This window comes from Cricetulus griseus, chromosome X (genome assembly GCF_003668045.3).
Source record: "Cricetulus griseus strain 17A/GY chromosome X, alternate assembly CriGri-PICRH-1.0, whole genome shotgun sequence".
Lineage (NCBI taxonomy): Eukaryota > Metazoa > Chordata > Mammalia > Rodentia > Cricetidae > Cricetulus > Cricetulus griseus.
Window position 1 is genome coordinate 32,694,348 of NC_048604.1, and position 12,500 is coordinate 32,706,847.

A 12,500-nucleotide genomic window follows, 5' to 3' on the forward strand; every position below is an offset into this window, starting at 1 on the left:
GGGAAGGGACCTAAAACATGGCTACCTTGACATTCTTGGTACAATACTGCCATCAAGTAGAATTGCTTTGCAGATTCTACCAACACTTCCCTGTACATTTCTAGGGAGGGCTGACCTGCTTGGGAGGGATTCTGGTCCAAGTTAGACAGGGAAGGGGCTCTTCAGGCTTGTGAGTTTGAGAAACCTGTGCACACCCTGGGTGGAGATTACTGTGACAGTCTTGCACAGTATAAGTTCCTAAGTAAGACCAAGTAGCAGTGTGCTTGGTGATTGCAATAAAGAGAGCACAGAACATTATCAGGTGGTTGCTATATCTGGATCTACCCCATTCCCTAGAATGGCTCAGCCCTTCAGCAAGAATGCCCCCTTTCTCCGCTTTCCTTTGGCTCTCAAGGTACCAACTCTTGCCTGTTCATGGATTTGGTAATCATAAAGACATCAAGGGAACTTGCATTATTCTCACTGGTTTGGGGTTTAGAAATCCCTCTTCTCACTCACCAGATTCCCTTTCATGTCTTTATGCCCAGCCATGACTTTCTTCATCCATATCTCCATAATATGCTGTGTATATTACCCATGCCTCTGATGGCTAGGTGTGGGATGCATACTCCATGATACACAGAACTTCCTTGTAGACCCTAATTTGCCTGGTAACTTACTTCTGGACAGTCTCTGTGATGGGCAATATCCTTTCTTACCTTCCTACCTTCGTTCCCTGCTCCCTGGCCAGCTTTATATCAACCAATAAGAATTCAAACAAGATAAGGTCAAAGGCTAGAGTGATGGCTCAGCATGTATGATTGATTGCTGCTTTGCTAGAGTGCTGGAGTTTGCTTCCCAGCATCCGCAAATGGCAAGTAGCCTAAAACTGCATGCAACTCCAGCTCTGGGAAAAATGATCCCTTCTTCTGACCACTGCAGGTAACTGCATATGCTCCCTTATACCTTTTTAAAGAAGATTCTTTAAATGATACTACTCATAGACTGGAGCCTAGCATAATCGCCATCAGAGAGGCTTCATCCAGCAACTGATGGGATACAGAGACCCACAGCCAAGCATTAGGCAGATCTTTGGAAATCCTTTGGAAGAGGGGAGGAAGGATTGTAGAAGCAAAAGGGGTCAAAGAGATCACAAGGAAATGGCTCACAGAATCAACTAGGCAGGGCTCATAGGGTCCCACAGTGACTGAACTGGCAATCAGGGAGACTGCGTGGGTCTGACCAAGGTTGTCTGTATATATATTGTGGTTGTATAGCTTGGTGTTTTTGTGGGACTCCTAGCCTTGGGCACGGGGCTGTTTCTGACTCTTTTGTCTGATTTTGTGACCCTTTTCTCCTACTGGGTTGCCTTGTCCAGCCTTAATATGAGGGGGTGTATAGTAAGAAATTACCAATACAGAGTCAGGTAGAAATATAAGGGTATTTAATAGGGAAAAGCCTTACTTACAGAGCGAACCAGCCAGCCGGTGGTAGTCTGTACAGCAAGAAGCAAAGAGAAAACGAAACCGAAAACGCAGTCCCCCTACTCCTCTGACCACGCCCTCACAAGCCCTCAGGTACTCTTGTAGCCAGCCCCTAAGAAGGCGTGGCTACAGCTTCCCCTACAATTCCCCTTTTTAACTTAACAGTATAAAGGTAAAATATAAGAAGATAACTATCTATTTTAACTAAACCCTAAAGTCATAAACAATAGGAAGCTATTCCTAACTAGGTATATACACTATCCTAAGTGACAACAATGGGGAAAGGGGGCGTAGCATTTTCCAAGTTACTTCCTGCTGAAATGGGACGATGATAGTCATGTGGGGTCCTGTAGAAAGAAAATGTTAGTATCCAGTCCATGTTAGATGGGATTCACTTGATTGAAGATCTCGCTTGAAATCCTCAACTTGATTGAAGTCAGTACCCGAACCTCTGGCCGGAGTGTCAGCTGAAATGGAGCAAGTTGGATCCAGTGCAGTCGAGGAGGTGTGGCCCATTTTCTTTCCAGGGTGTCCAGGGATTGCTGTCAGGCAGGTCTTCATTGGCTGTGTGGGACTCAAACATAAACAGTTAGCAGAGAAATGTTTGCTTGTGTATGTACACATGCTAGGGAATGCAACCATGAGAGCATAACAATTATGAAAGGGTGTACACCTTGAGAGAAAGATCCAAGAAAAGACAAAGACAGTCCCCAAATTCTTCTTTTATTCTGTATTACATCAATTGGCTTCTTGATACAACACAGAAACACTAAAGCTTAGTTAAATAATGTGCTTGGATTTTAGAGGAGGAAAGCCAAATCCACCTCTAAGTCCAGCATTGGTTTAATTGAATAGGGACTAGGAAATAAAGAGAAATAGAGTTTTTGAGAGACAGCTGTAAAGTTTACCGTATGGCACATTCCTTCTATTTGATGGTTATAGCTACCTTTTCTTCTTAAGTATCTACCCATGCAGTGTCTTTTGCCTTCTGAAGATGAGTTTTCCTGTGAAGATAAAAGCAAAACACTTCCCTTTCCTTTGGGAGGTTTCTATTTAGTTTATAAGATATACCTTAGTAGAATACCTGTCATTTGTCCTCGTTGAGAGGTTTTTCCTTTTCCAGTCGAATCTTGATCAACTTTGATGGTATCCAAAGTTTTTCTTCTCCTGTAGAAACCAATGCAAAACCCCTACCCCAACGTAATACATGTCCTGGTTTCCATGCAGAGGTTAGTACATCTTTGAAGTATACTGGCTGATTGAGTTCAGCAGTTTTTTCCGTAGTCCAGTGTCTTTCTGCAGCTGTTTGTCCTTTTTCATTGGCATTAAGAAAGTTTAGTGTTAATAAAGCATTATGCAACCTATGTTTGGGGGGTTTAGTCTTCCAAGCTTGTTTGTTGAGCATCTCCTTAAGTGTTCTATTAGATCTCTCAACCACTGCTTGTCCTGTAGGATTGTGTGGTATACCAGTAACATGCTTTATGTTATAATATTTGAAAAATTGTTCCAATTTCGTAGAGACATATGCTGGAGCATTGTCAGTTTTTATTTGTGCAGGTATACCCATAACTGCCATCACCTCTAGCAGGTGTATAATAACAGAATCAGCTTTTTCAGAGTTAAGAGCAGTAGCCCATTGGAACCCTGAGAATGTGTCTATGGTATGATGCACATATTTCAAATTTCCAAACTCTGCAAAGTGAAAGACATCCATCTGCCAAACCTCATTTCTCCGAATGCCCTTAGGATTACAACCTGCTGGCAATGGAGTTTGATTATAAAAGGAACAAGTAGGACAGTTTTTCACTATCTCCTTGGCTTGTTGCCAAGTGATAGAGAAGTCCTTTTTCAAACCTTTGCTATTTACATGATGTTTCTTATGAAATTCTGAGGCTTCTAGCACACTTCCAATTAATAAACGATCAATCTCATCATTGCCTTGTGCTAGTGGGCCAGGCAGACCCGTATGGGATCTGATATGTGTAATATACATAGGATTACTTCTGTTTCTGATAGTTTCCTGTAATTGTAAAAACAGAGAAGTTAATTCTGTATTATCAGGAACAAATTCTGCAGTCTCAATATGTAACACGACTCTCTCTGCATACTGAGAATCAGTAACTATATTAAGAGGTTCTGTAAAATCCTTAAGTACCATGAGAATTGCATATAATTCTGCCTTCTGTACAGATGTATATGGACTTTGAACTACTTTACTTACCTCACCTGCTTTATAACCTGCCTTACCTGATTTGTTGGCATCAGTGTAGAAGGTAAGAACTCCAGAAATGGGAGTTTGTCTTACAATACGTGGAAGAATCCAGACTGTCTTTTTTATGAATTTAATTCTGTCAGTTTTGGGATAGTTGTTGCTAATTGTTCCCAAAAAGTCAGTAAGAGCTATTTGCCAATATTCATTATCTTTCCATAAGGAAGAAATTTCTTCATTAGTTAAAGGTACTATAATTTCTGCTGGATCTTTTCCAGTCAGCTGGCGAAGTCTTAATTTACCCTTTAAAATCAAATCAGAAATCTTTTCTATATATGTCTTTAACTTTTTATTCTGTTTATGTGGCAGAAATATCCATTCCAATATAGTGTCTTCCCTCTGCATCAGAATTCCAGAAGGGTATTCTCTGGATGGCAAGATAACCAGAATACAGTCTAAATTAAGGTTTATCCGATCTACATGTGCATTCAATATTCTGTTTTCTACCCATTGTAACTCTTTTTCTGCCTCATCAGATAATATTCTAGGACTGTTTAGGTCCTTATCACCTTTAAGGGCCATTTTTAAATGCTTTAAGTCATGTCCTTCTACACCAATAATTGTCTGTAATTGAGAAATTTCCCCTAATAATTTCTGAAGAGAATTAAGAGTTTGATACCGATCTCTCCTAATTTGTACCTTTTGAGGTCTGATTCTCTGTAAGTCTATCTTGTAACCTAAATAGTTAATAGAATTTCCTCTTTGTATCTTTTCTGGTGCAATCTGTAATCCCCAACGAGGCAGAACTTCCTTCACCATTTCAAACATACGTTCCAAAGTTTCCTTATTAGAATCTGATAAAAGAATATCATCCATGTAATGATAAACAAGAGATTGTGGAAATTTCTTACGAATTATTCCCAAAGGTTGCTGTACAAAGTGTTGACACAAAGTAGGGCTATTTAGCATTCCTTGTGGCAAAACCCTCCATTGATATCTCCTAACTGGCTGTGAATTATTAAGAGTTGGTACAGTAAATGCAAATTTTTCTCTATCATTTTCCTGTAACGGTATTGTGAAAAAACAGTCTTTTAGATCAATGACTATGATAGGCCATCCTTTAGGTATTAAGGAAGGTAATGGCATTCCAGGTTGCAGAGAGCCCATTGGTTGAATTACCTTATTTATAGCTCTCAGGTCTGTCAGCATTCTCCACTTACCTGACTTCTTTTTGATGACAAATACAGGAGAATTCCAAGGACTGGTAGATTCCTCTATATGTCCAGCATCTAGCTGTTCCTGTACTAACTTTTCTAAAGCCTCTAGCTTCTCAGAGGTCATAGGCCATTGTCCTACCCAAACTGGTTCATCTGTAAGCCACTTCAATGGCAGGGCCTTTGGCTCCTCTGAAGGTCCATCATTTGTACCTAGTTTCTGTACAGCATGGATGGTTGGTAACCGTTTTCCATAGCGTCTTACCAGATCTTTTTCATAATTTGTATCTGACACTGGAGGAATATTAATCTGAGTATTCCATTGCTGTAAGAGATCACGACCCCAGAGATTTATAGCTATATCTGCCACGTATGGTTTCAGTATCCCTTTCTGTCCTTCCGGTCCAATGCAGACCACTGAGTTAACACTCTGTCGAACTCTAGATAGAGTTCCAATTCCTAAAAATTGTACATTTGACTCTCTAAGAGGCCATTTCTGAGGCCAAGACTTTTGAGTAATAATAGTTACATCCGCCCCAGTGTCCACTAAGCCAGAAATAACTTTATTATTAATTTTAACTTTTAACTGAGGCCTTTTATCATTAATAGAAGCTTGCCAAAATATGCGTTTCTCATTTTGTCCATTCACACTTGATTCTTCATCACTATTCAAACTACCATCTAGAGCAATATCTTTTTTCACAATATGCAAAGTACTATCTATTGTTCCTGTGAGAGATTGTCTTCCATTGCTATTGGGAATGACCTGACCTTTCTCGATGTGGGGGCCTTCTTGAGGCCCCCCTCGGGGTTTCCCGACCTTAAGGGGTTTCCCGACCTTAAGGGGTTTCCTTGTATGTCCCTGGTCGATCTACATTCATTGGTCCAGTGTCTGCCCTTACCACATCTTCTACACAATCCAGAAGGCAGTGGCCTTCCATATGAGGCATTGTTAGAATTCATTTGTCTACAATTTCTCTTAGTATGTCCCATTTTACCACAGTTGAAACATCTAGGTTCCTGGAGCCTTCGTGGTCTCCAGGGGAAGGCTCTTCCTACCCAAGGTTCTGGTTCATAGTAGTAGTAACCTCTAGCCTCTTGGTATCTATGTTGACCTCTGTAAGGTGCTTCTCCTTGCCAAGCCCTTACATCCTCACCTCTAGACCTTTTAATTTCCTGTTGCCGTTTTAAACCTTTGGAGATGGCTTCTCCTACCCAAGCTCCAGTATCTTGCACATTATAGTCAATGTTGGCTGCATACAAAACCCATTCTTCTAACGGAGCTGATCTGATCTTTAAAGGCAAAAGTATTCTTTTGCATATAGGGTTTGCATTTTCATAAGCTATTGTATATATAATTGATTGTCTTGTTTCTGGATCTGTTACCTGTAATTCTACTGCCCTAGTTAACCTTTGTAAGAAGTCCTGGAACTGTTCTGTAGGTCCCTGTTCTATTCTGGTATAAGCTTCTAGGCGTTCTCCTGGCTCACGAACCTTATCCCAGGCATTTAATGCTGCTTTCCTGCAAAGAGACAGTATATCGTCATCATATTCAGCCTGAACCTGTGGGTCAGCATAAATACCCTGACCAAGAAGCTTATCTAGAGGCGCTTCAAAACCTTCCTTTATGCCCTGACGTTCAAGGAGCTTTGCCTCTTCCCTTACCAATGCCTTCCACTGGATTTGGCATGAATTCTCAAGTACAGCTGCTACCAATCGTTCCCAATCTGTGGGTGTCACCCTGTTAAAGGTTGCCCATGAATGTAATAGCTGTTTTACGTATGGGCTATGGAGACCATATGAGACAACTGATTCTTTAATATTCTTAAGATCCTTCGGCTGTATAGGTTGCCATTCATAAACCATTCGTCCATGAGGGTGTTTCTTAGAAGCTGGCTTTTCTACCATGGTAGCTGGGTACACTAATGGTGTACGAGTAACAACCTTAGAAGAATAGTCACGATACCTGGGTGGAGTAGGTGCCTGGGATTGGAGTGATTCTGCTTCTGAGGCATCCCACTGATCTTTAAGCCTAGCAATGATATCCTTTTGAAAAGTTTCAATCTCCTTAATCATAAAAGATTCCAAGCACGTTAGTGAATCTGTAAATTGCTCTAACTGCTCATCTACACGTTTTTCTAGGTCTTTCATACGATCATCCTTAGACAGCATCTGGATGGCATGGAAACTGCCTTCTAGGTATTGGAGTCTAGATTCCAGGTCATGATTTGCTGATTTTGAGTCCTCAGCAATCGACCGTATGGACCTATGTAATCTGTCAGCCCTGTACTGTAAATTATCTTCCAAACATTCAAATCTAGACTCAAACTTCTGATCTGCTACCTTGGATGCTTCAATGACTGATTGAATGGCATTGTCCAATTCTTCAACCCTATGCTGGGTATTTTGCACCGTTGCATCTAGTTGATGAGTAACATTGCCTATCTGAGTTTCTAGCTGGCTACAGATATTCTTTAGCTGGTCATGGTCTTCTGACAGCCTAGCCTCTAAGGCCTCAGACATGGAGGATCTCTCTGTGTTTATCTTATCATAAATACGCTGTATCTCATCAGACAGCTCTGTCTTTAGTGTATTGGACACAGAGCCAAGCTTATCATCCAATTTCTGTTCCATTTGCTGCACAATTGTGGTCTGACCTAATCGTAAAGCTGTTATTTCCTGTAAGCAGGTGGTGAGGTTATCCTTATCTCTATTCCTGAGTCCTCTGGCTAGTAATACTATTTGTACCAGCAAGCTAACTGCCATGACAGCATATAGGCCAATAATTGGCAAATTAGCATCCTCCTCAAACAGTGAATTCACGTAATAAGCAAAAACATTACCAATTTTAGCAAATGATAAATATTCCGCCATGATTTTACCTGATTTCTACTCCAGATGCAGTAAATATCTTTGACCAGTGGGTGGCACAGGTGTTCAGTGAGTCCGCAGCGTTTGGTAGCAGTCGGTCAGCGGTGGAGAAAGGTCACAAAAGCGGCTGCGCTTATCTTAGAGAGTATACGGCCTTGCGGCTACAACCACTGAAACAGATTCGGGCTTTCCTGCAGGCCAGGGGAAGCCACAGCTGAAAGTGGAGGCCTACCTGGACTCTAGGCAGCTAGAAACTGTCTCTGAGCTGGGTGGATGGTTCTGAGCAGCTCAGCAGCAGTGGGTCGGCTGCTAGCCGGGAACGCCTGTGGAGAGTGGGTGCTTTCCGGGCCTAGGCAGCGGGCCCGATGGAACCCACAGCCTGTCCCAAATGGGGTGTGGGTTTCCAATATCCCGCTTCTGACACCAGATATAGTAAGAAATTACCAATACAGAGTCAGGTAGAAATATAAGGGTATTTAATAGGGAAAAGCCTTACTTACAGAGCGAACCAGCCAGCCGGTGGTAGTCTGTACAGCAAGAAGCAAAGAGAAAACGAAACCGAAAATGCAGTCCCCCTACTCCTCTGACCACGCCCTCACAAGCCCTCAGGTACTGTTGTAGCCAGCCCCTAAGAAGGCGTCGCTACAGCTTCCCCTACAGGGGTGTGCCTAGTCTTATTGTATCTTGAAATGCCAGGTTTGGTTGATATCCCTGGGGAGACCTGCCCTTTTCTGAAGGCAAATGGAGGAGGAGTAGATCTGGGGGAGAGACTGGGAGAAAAGAAGGAAGGGAAACTGTGATTGGGGTGAAATATGTGAGAAAAGAATAAATACAAAGGAAAAAGAAAGAAAGAAACTAAATTTTAAAGATTATATGTAATCAACCTGAATTTAATAACTTGGAGGTTTCCAAAGGAAGAATAGAATTAATTTTCGTGGCATACTTTCTTCAAAAGCTATACTGTACCTGAGCCCTGATATTATAGCCTGAATGTACCCTCTAGGCTGGTCAAGTAAGGGGTATAGTGTCACATTTTGACCATCAGTTTGGTAGCCCCACATGAACTAAAAGAGATTCTGGTGTTTTCTTCCAGGGTGAACAGAGTGAGAAAGGCTTCCACTATGATCTCTGGTTGTGTCTACATCTTAGAGTTCCAGGTAAGTACTCTGTTCAAAAACAGTCTCTCAGATCTATGGAAATTCTGGTGGACAGGATAACAAGGCAGTTAGACTCTTGAATACAACCGTGGTATATCATCTGGTGTAGTTTGAACCACAAGTTGTAGAAAAGGCTGTTAAGTGAGATTGTAGTGATAGAACCTGGTTTAGGAGTTGTATGGATGATGATCCAGACAACTTGTAAGCACATAAGATGAATATGGGCCTCTATAACTTCAGGCTAGCATCCTGTACTTCAGGGCAAAACACAAACGACGTGGACACCTATCTGACCACAGCAGGACGTTTGTAGATTCTGTGGCTGTCTAGGAAGGATTGCAAGGTTCTTTTTGAATGAAAAAAAAGAAATAAATAATGATGGACATGACTGCTCCTAAGTATGGTGGAAGAGAAAGCTTATTGTAGATAAAATGGAAAGCATAGTCAGAGGCAGGGACATGTGGGAGAGTCCAGAATGGACATGAGCAGACTGAGTTGTGCCATGTGGGCAGAGGAGGAAGGGGAAGGGAGATGAGAGCGAGGGAGGGAGGGAGAGAGAGAGAGAGAGGGGGGGGAGAACCACATACAGCAGCCAGGAGCCCCAAAGAGGAGGGTAATCAAAATGGTTAGATTATACAGAGAAGAGCCTCTGGGGGAAGGGCAGCCCAGCCCTTGGGCTGAAGAGTTCAGGGTAGAGGGTGGGGTATGCCACCCATACCCTGTAACAGATAGGGACTGAGGGATGCTGGGAGAACCTGGTGGCCAGTGTCTGCTTTGATATATTAAGTAGGCACTCAGCCATTTGTCCCAGGGTCTGAGACTTAACACTCTGGAGGCAGAGCATATATTCATCATGGATTGGCTTAGTCCACTAGATATGAGCTTGGTAGCCATAGCTGTGGGATGCTAGAGTTGTTGACAAATATCAAGAAACTATGTGAAAGGTAGCAGGCCATCTTAACTGAGTGGGTGGCTTGGGTCTTCTGAGAATTCAGAGGAGATCTGCTGAAAGGGTGATCAATGTTCCTGATGAAAAGGGGGCTATTGTCAGCCATGGGTTCAGGAGGTTTTGTTTCTGTAGCTTACCCTGTCTCATCTAGTGATGAGGTTCCTAATTTAGTTTCTGGAGTGGATCCTGGTTCCCTGAGGAGGCATGATGGCCTTGGAATGGAATGAGGACCATGTGGGGACTGAGACACTTCTGGGTCAGATTCCCATGAGTTAGGCTGGGAGGCCCATCTTTGTCCAGAAGTGGCCATGATGGTAGTCAGCCATCTTGGAGTCTGGTATTAAATTGTTGCTGGCTTTTTTTTGCTCAAAGAAGGGTGGAAGGAGTAGGCCTGACAGAAGAGCATCTTGGTATTCAGGGTACAATACTGCTATCCAGTGGAACTATTTTGTGTTCCCACCAAGAACTCTGGTTTTTCTCAATAGATCTGGGGTTGGGGTGAGGAAATTGGAGGAGGGGGACTCTATTCCAAACAGTGTAAAAAAGGAGACTCCAGCAGGCTTGCCATCCTCAGGAGAAGCCAGAGTACCAGCAATCCATGTGGGGCACCAACCAGTCCGGCTCCCGAAAAAGGCAAGGCTCTAGAGCAGCAGACATCAGCTATACAGGAAGTACAGGCATGAACATCCTGTGGCAGTCATGTCTGGCATAGATAAGAGGAGCTCTCTGCCCAGGAGTCATCACATGGGACTCAACTATGTGGACCGGCTGCTTGTGACTCCTTCACATCCTCCTAGGAGCAAGGGAGAGAGTCTGCCCAAGTACCTGTGGCCACACTCAGGGTCTCTGGATGAGTGTTTGTTTTTCCCATCTCCTGCCTATACCCACATCTCACTTCCTGGAACAAGATTTTCATGGCACTAGGGACAGTACTTATCCTCAAGAGCTTGGGAGTCCCCAAAAATTCCAACCACAGGTCATTTACTTGTAGATCCTTCCTTATTTCCTTTACCTTCCTTCTGTCCATCTGATCCTTACTGCCTCCCTCCCTCCCTTTCTCCCTTCCTACCTTTCCCCCTCCCTCTCTCCCTCATTCCATCCTCCCTTGCACACTTGCTAACTGATATCCTTAGCCTATTCACTTTGCTTTTCTCTCTGTCTCATCTTGCCTTCTGCCTTTGTTTTTCATCCCATTTCTTTTTGTTTCAATTTGACTTGGCTCTTCTTCAGGACTGCTGCAGATGGAGTTGAGTGTCCTCTACTTATGAGCCAAGGATTTGGCTACATAAATTAGATCTACAGCATAACCCAAGGGTATAGAGAGTTACTGAAGGGAAGTATGTTACTTGCAACATCCTGGTTGTGTGAGCCTATTGTGTACATATCAGCAAGGAGCAGAAAGCAGTGTCCTTCCTCAGGGTGAATATAAGCAGAGGGAGCCTCAGTCATGGAAGCAAGTAGAGGTGAGATGTGGCATGGCACATGACCAGGATTCACTACCTGAGCCTCCCTGGAAAACCAACAGACAGATAAACCCGATTTAAAGACAGGTCAGACTCCTGGCGTTTACTCCCCACTAGTCCACAGAGAGTACCTAGGGACAAAGTCAAGAAAGGTTTCCCTGCTCCTTCCCAGGTGATGGTGGCCCTATTAGGAATCTGGTCTGTGATCTGTCAGTAGAATAATGTGTAGAACAGTGCCTAGCATAGGAAGGTGATAGACGATGAGACTATGGTTCAACTGGACTTCGGGGTTAGCTGGTATAGAGTCTCTCTCTCTCTCTCTCTCTCTCTCTCTCTCTCTCTCTCTCTCTGTGTGTGTGTGTGTGTGTGTGTGTGTGTGTGAACACTCATAGTGACAGCCAAGTGAAAAACATTCCTTCTCCTAACATGAACACTTACTTTGTCCTTGGCCATGTATAAAGGAAAGTTATAGGTTCCATTTGAGTATGGTAGCACAAAGCGGTACACCCTGAGGAAAGAAAGAATGGTGGTGTGTTGGTGTGGTACTGGCATGCTGGAAGAAGCCAAGAGGAATAGGTTCTCTGTTCTCTGAGTGGTTCTCTAGGTGCCCTTCCATCTATGTAAATACCATCGGAGAGCCTCCTTTGCATCTATGGCGTGTTACAGACATCTGTACCTGGCTGGATGTGGATGCATGTGATAAAGGTCCATGTACAAAGCAGACTCTGTAACCTTTGGAGAAAGGAAACAGTGACTACTGTCTTGATATCCAGTGGCTATATGGGAAGTGGGGGGGGGGGGACAACTATGTACAGGCAGTGAGATCATATGGTGGCTTGGCAAGCCCAAACAGAAGTTTTGGAGACACAGCCCAAATCCTGACAGTCTGTTAACAACTGGCACGGACTAACATTTGTTCTTTGATTTTTTTTTTTGGTCCCCAGATGAGGGTCCTTGGGAACCTACTCTTTCAGCAGAAGCTGGGGGGGGGGGCTCACGTGAGCTTTGGAAGGTGGCCAAAAGATACACCTGAATGCATAGACAGGGTCCTAGAATGCACAGGTTGGGTCTCTGGAAAAGAAAACTAAAGGGTTTGGTTGGCAAATTTCCTTTCTATCATGATTCCTGTCTGTGTCTGAGGAATTAGGGCTCCCCCTCCCCCCACCCCCCAACG

The 12,500-nt window shown here is 43.3% G+C and overlaps 1 protein-coding gene across 10 annotated transcripts in view; it reads left to right on the forward strand.

Annotated features, from left to right (window-relative positions):
• The window catches only part of LOC103159765, a 183,832-nt gene that overhangs the window by 17,863 nt on the left and 153,469 nt on the right, over window positions 1-12,500 (forward strand). For all 10 annotated transcript variants that reach the window (XR_004771356.1, XR_004771355.1, XR_004771354.1 and 7 more), the window contains one exon: window positions 8,851-8,914. Coding sequence is in view for 3 of the 10 variants with exons in the window: in XM_027431976.2 (XP_027287777.1) it covers window positions 8,851-8,914 (64 nt within the window). In the remaining 7 variants the exon portion in view is untranslated. The remainder of the gene's footprint in view (window positions 1-8,850; window positions 8,915-12,500) is intronic.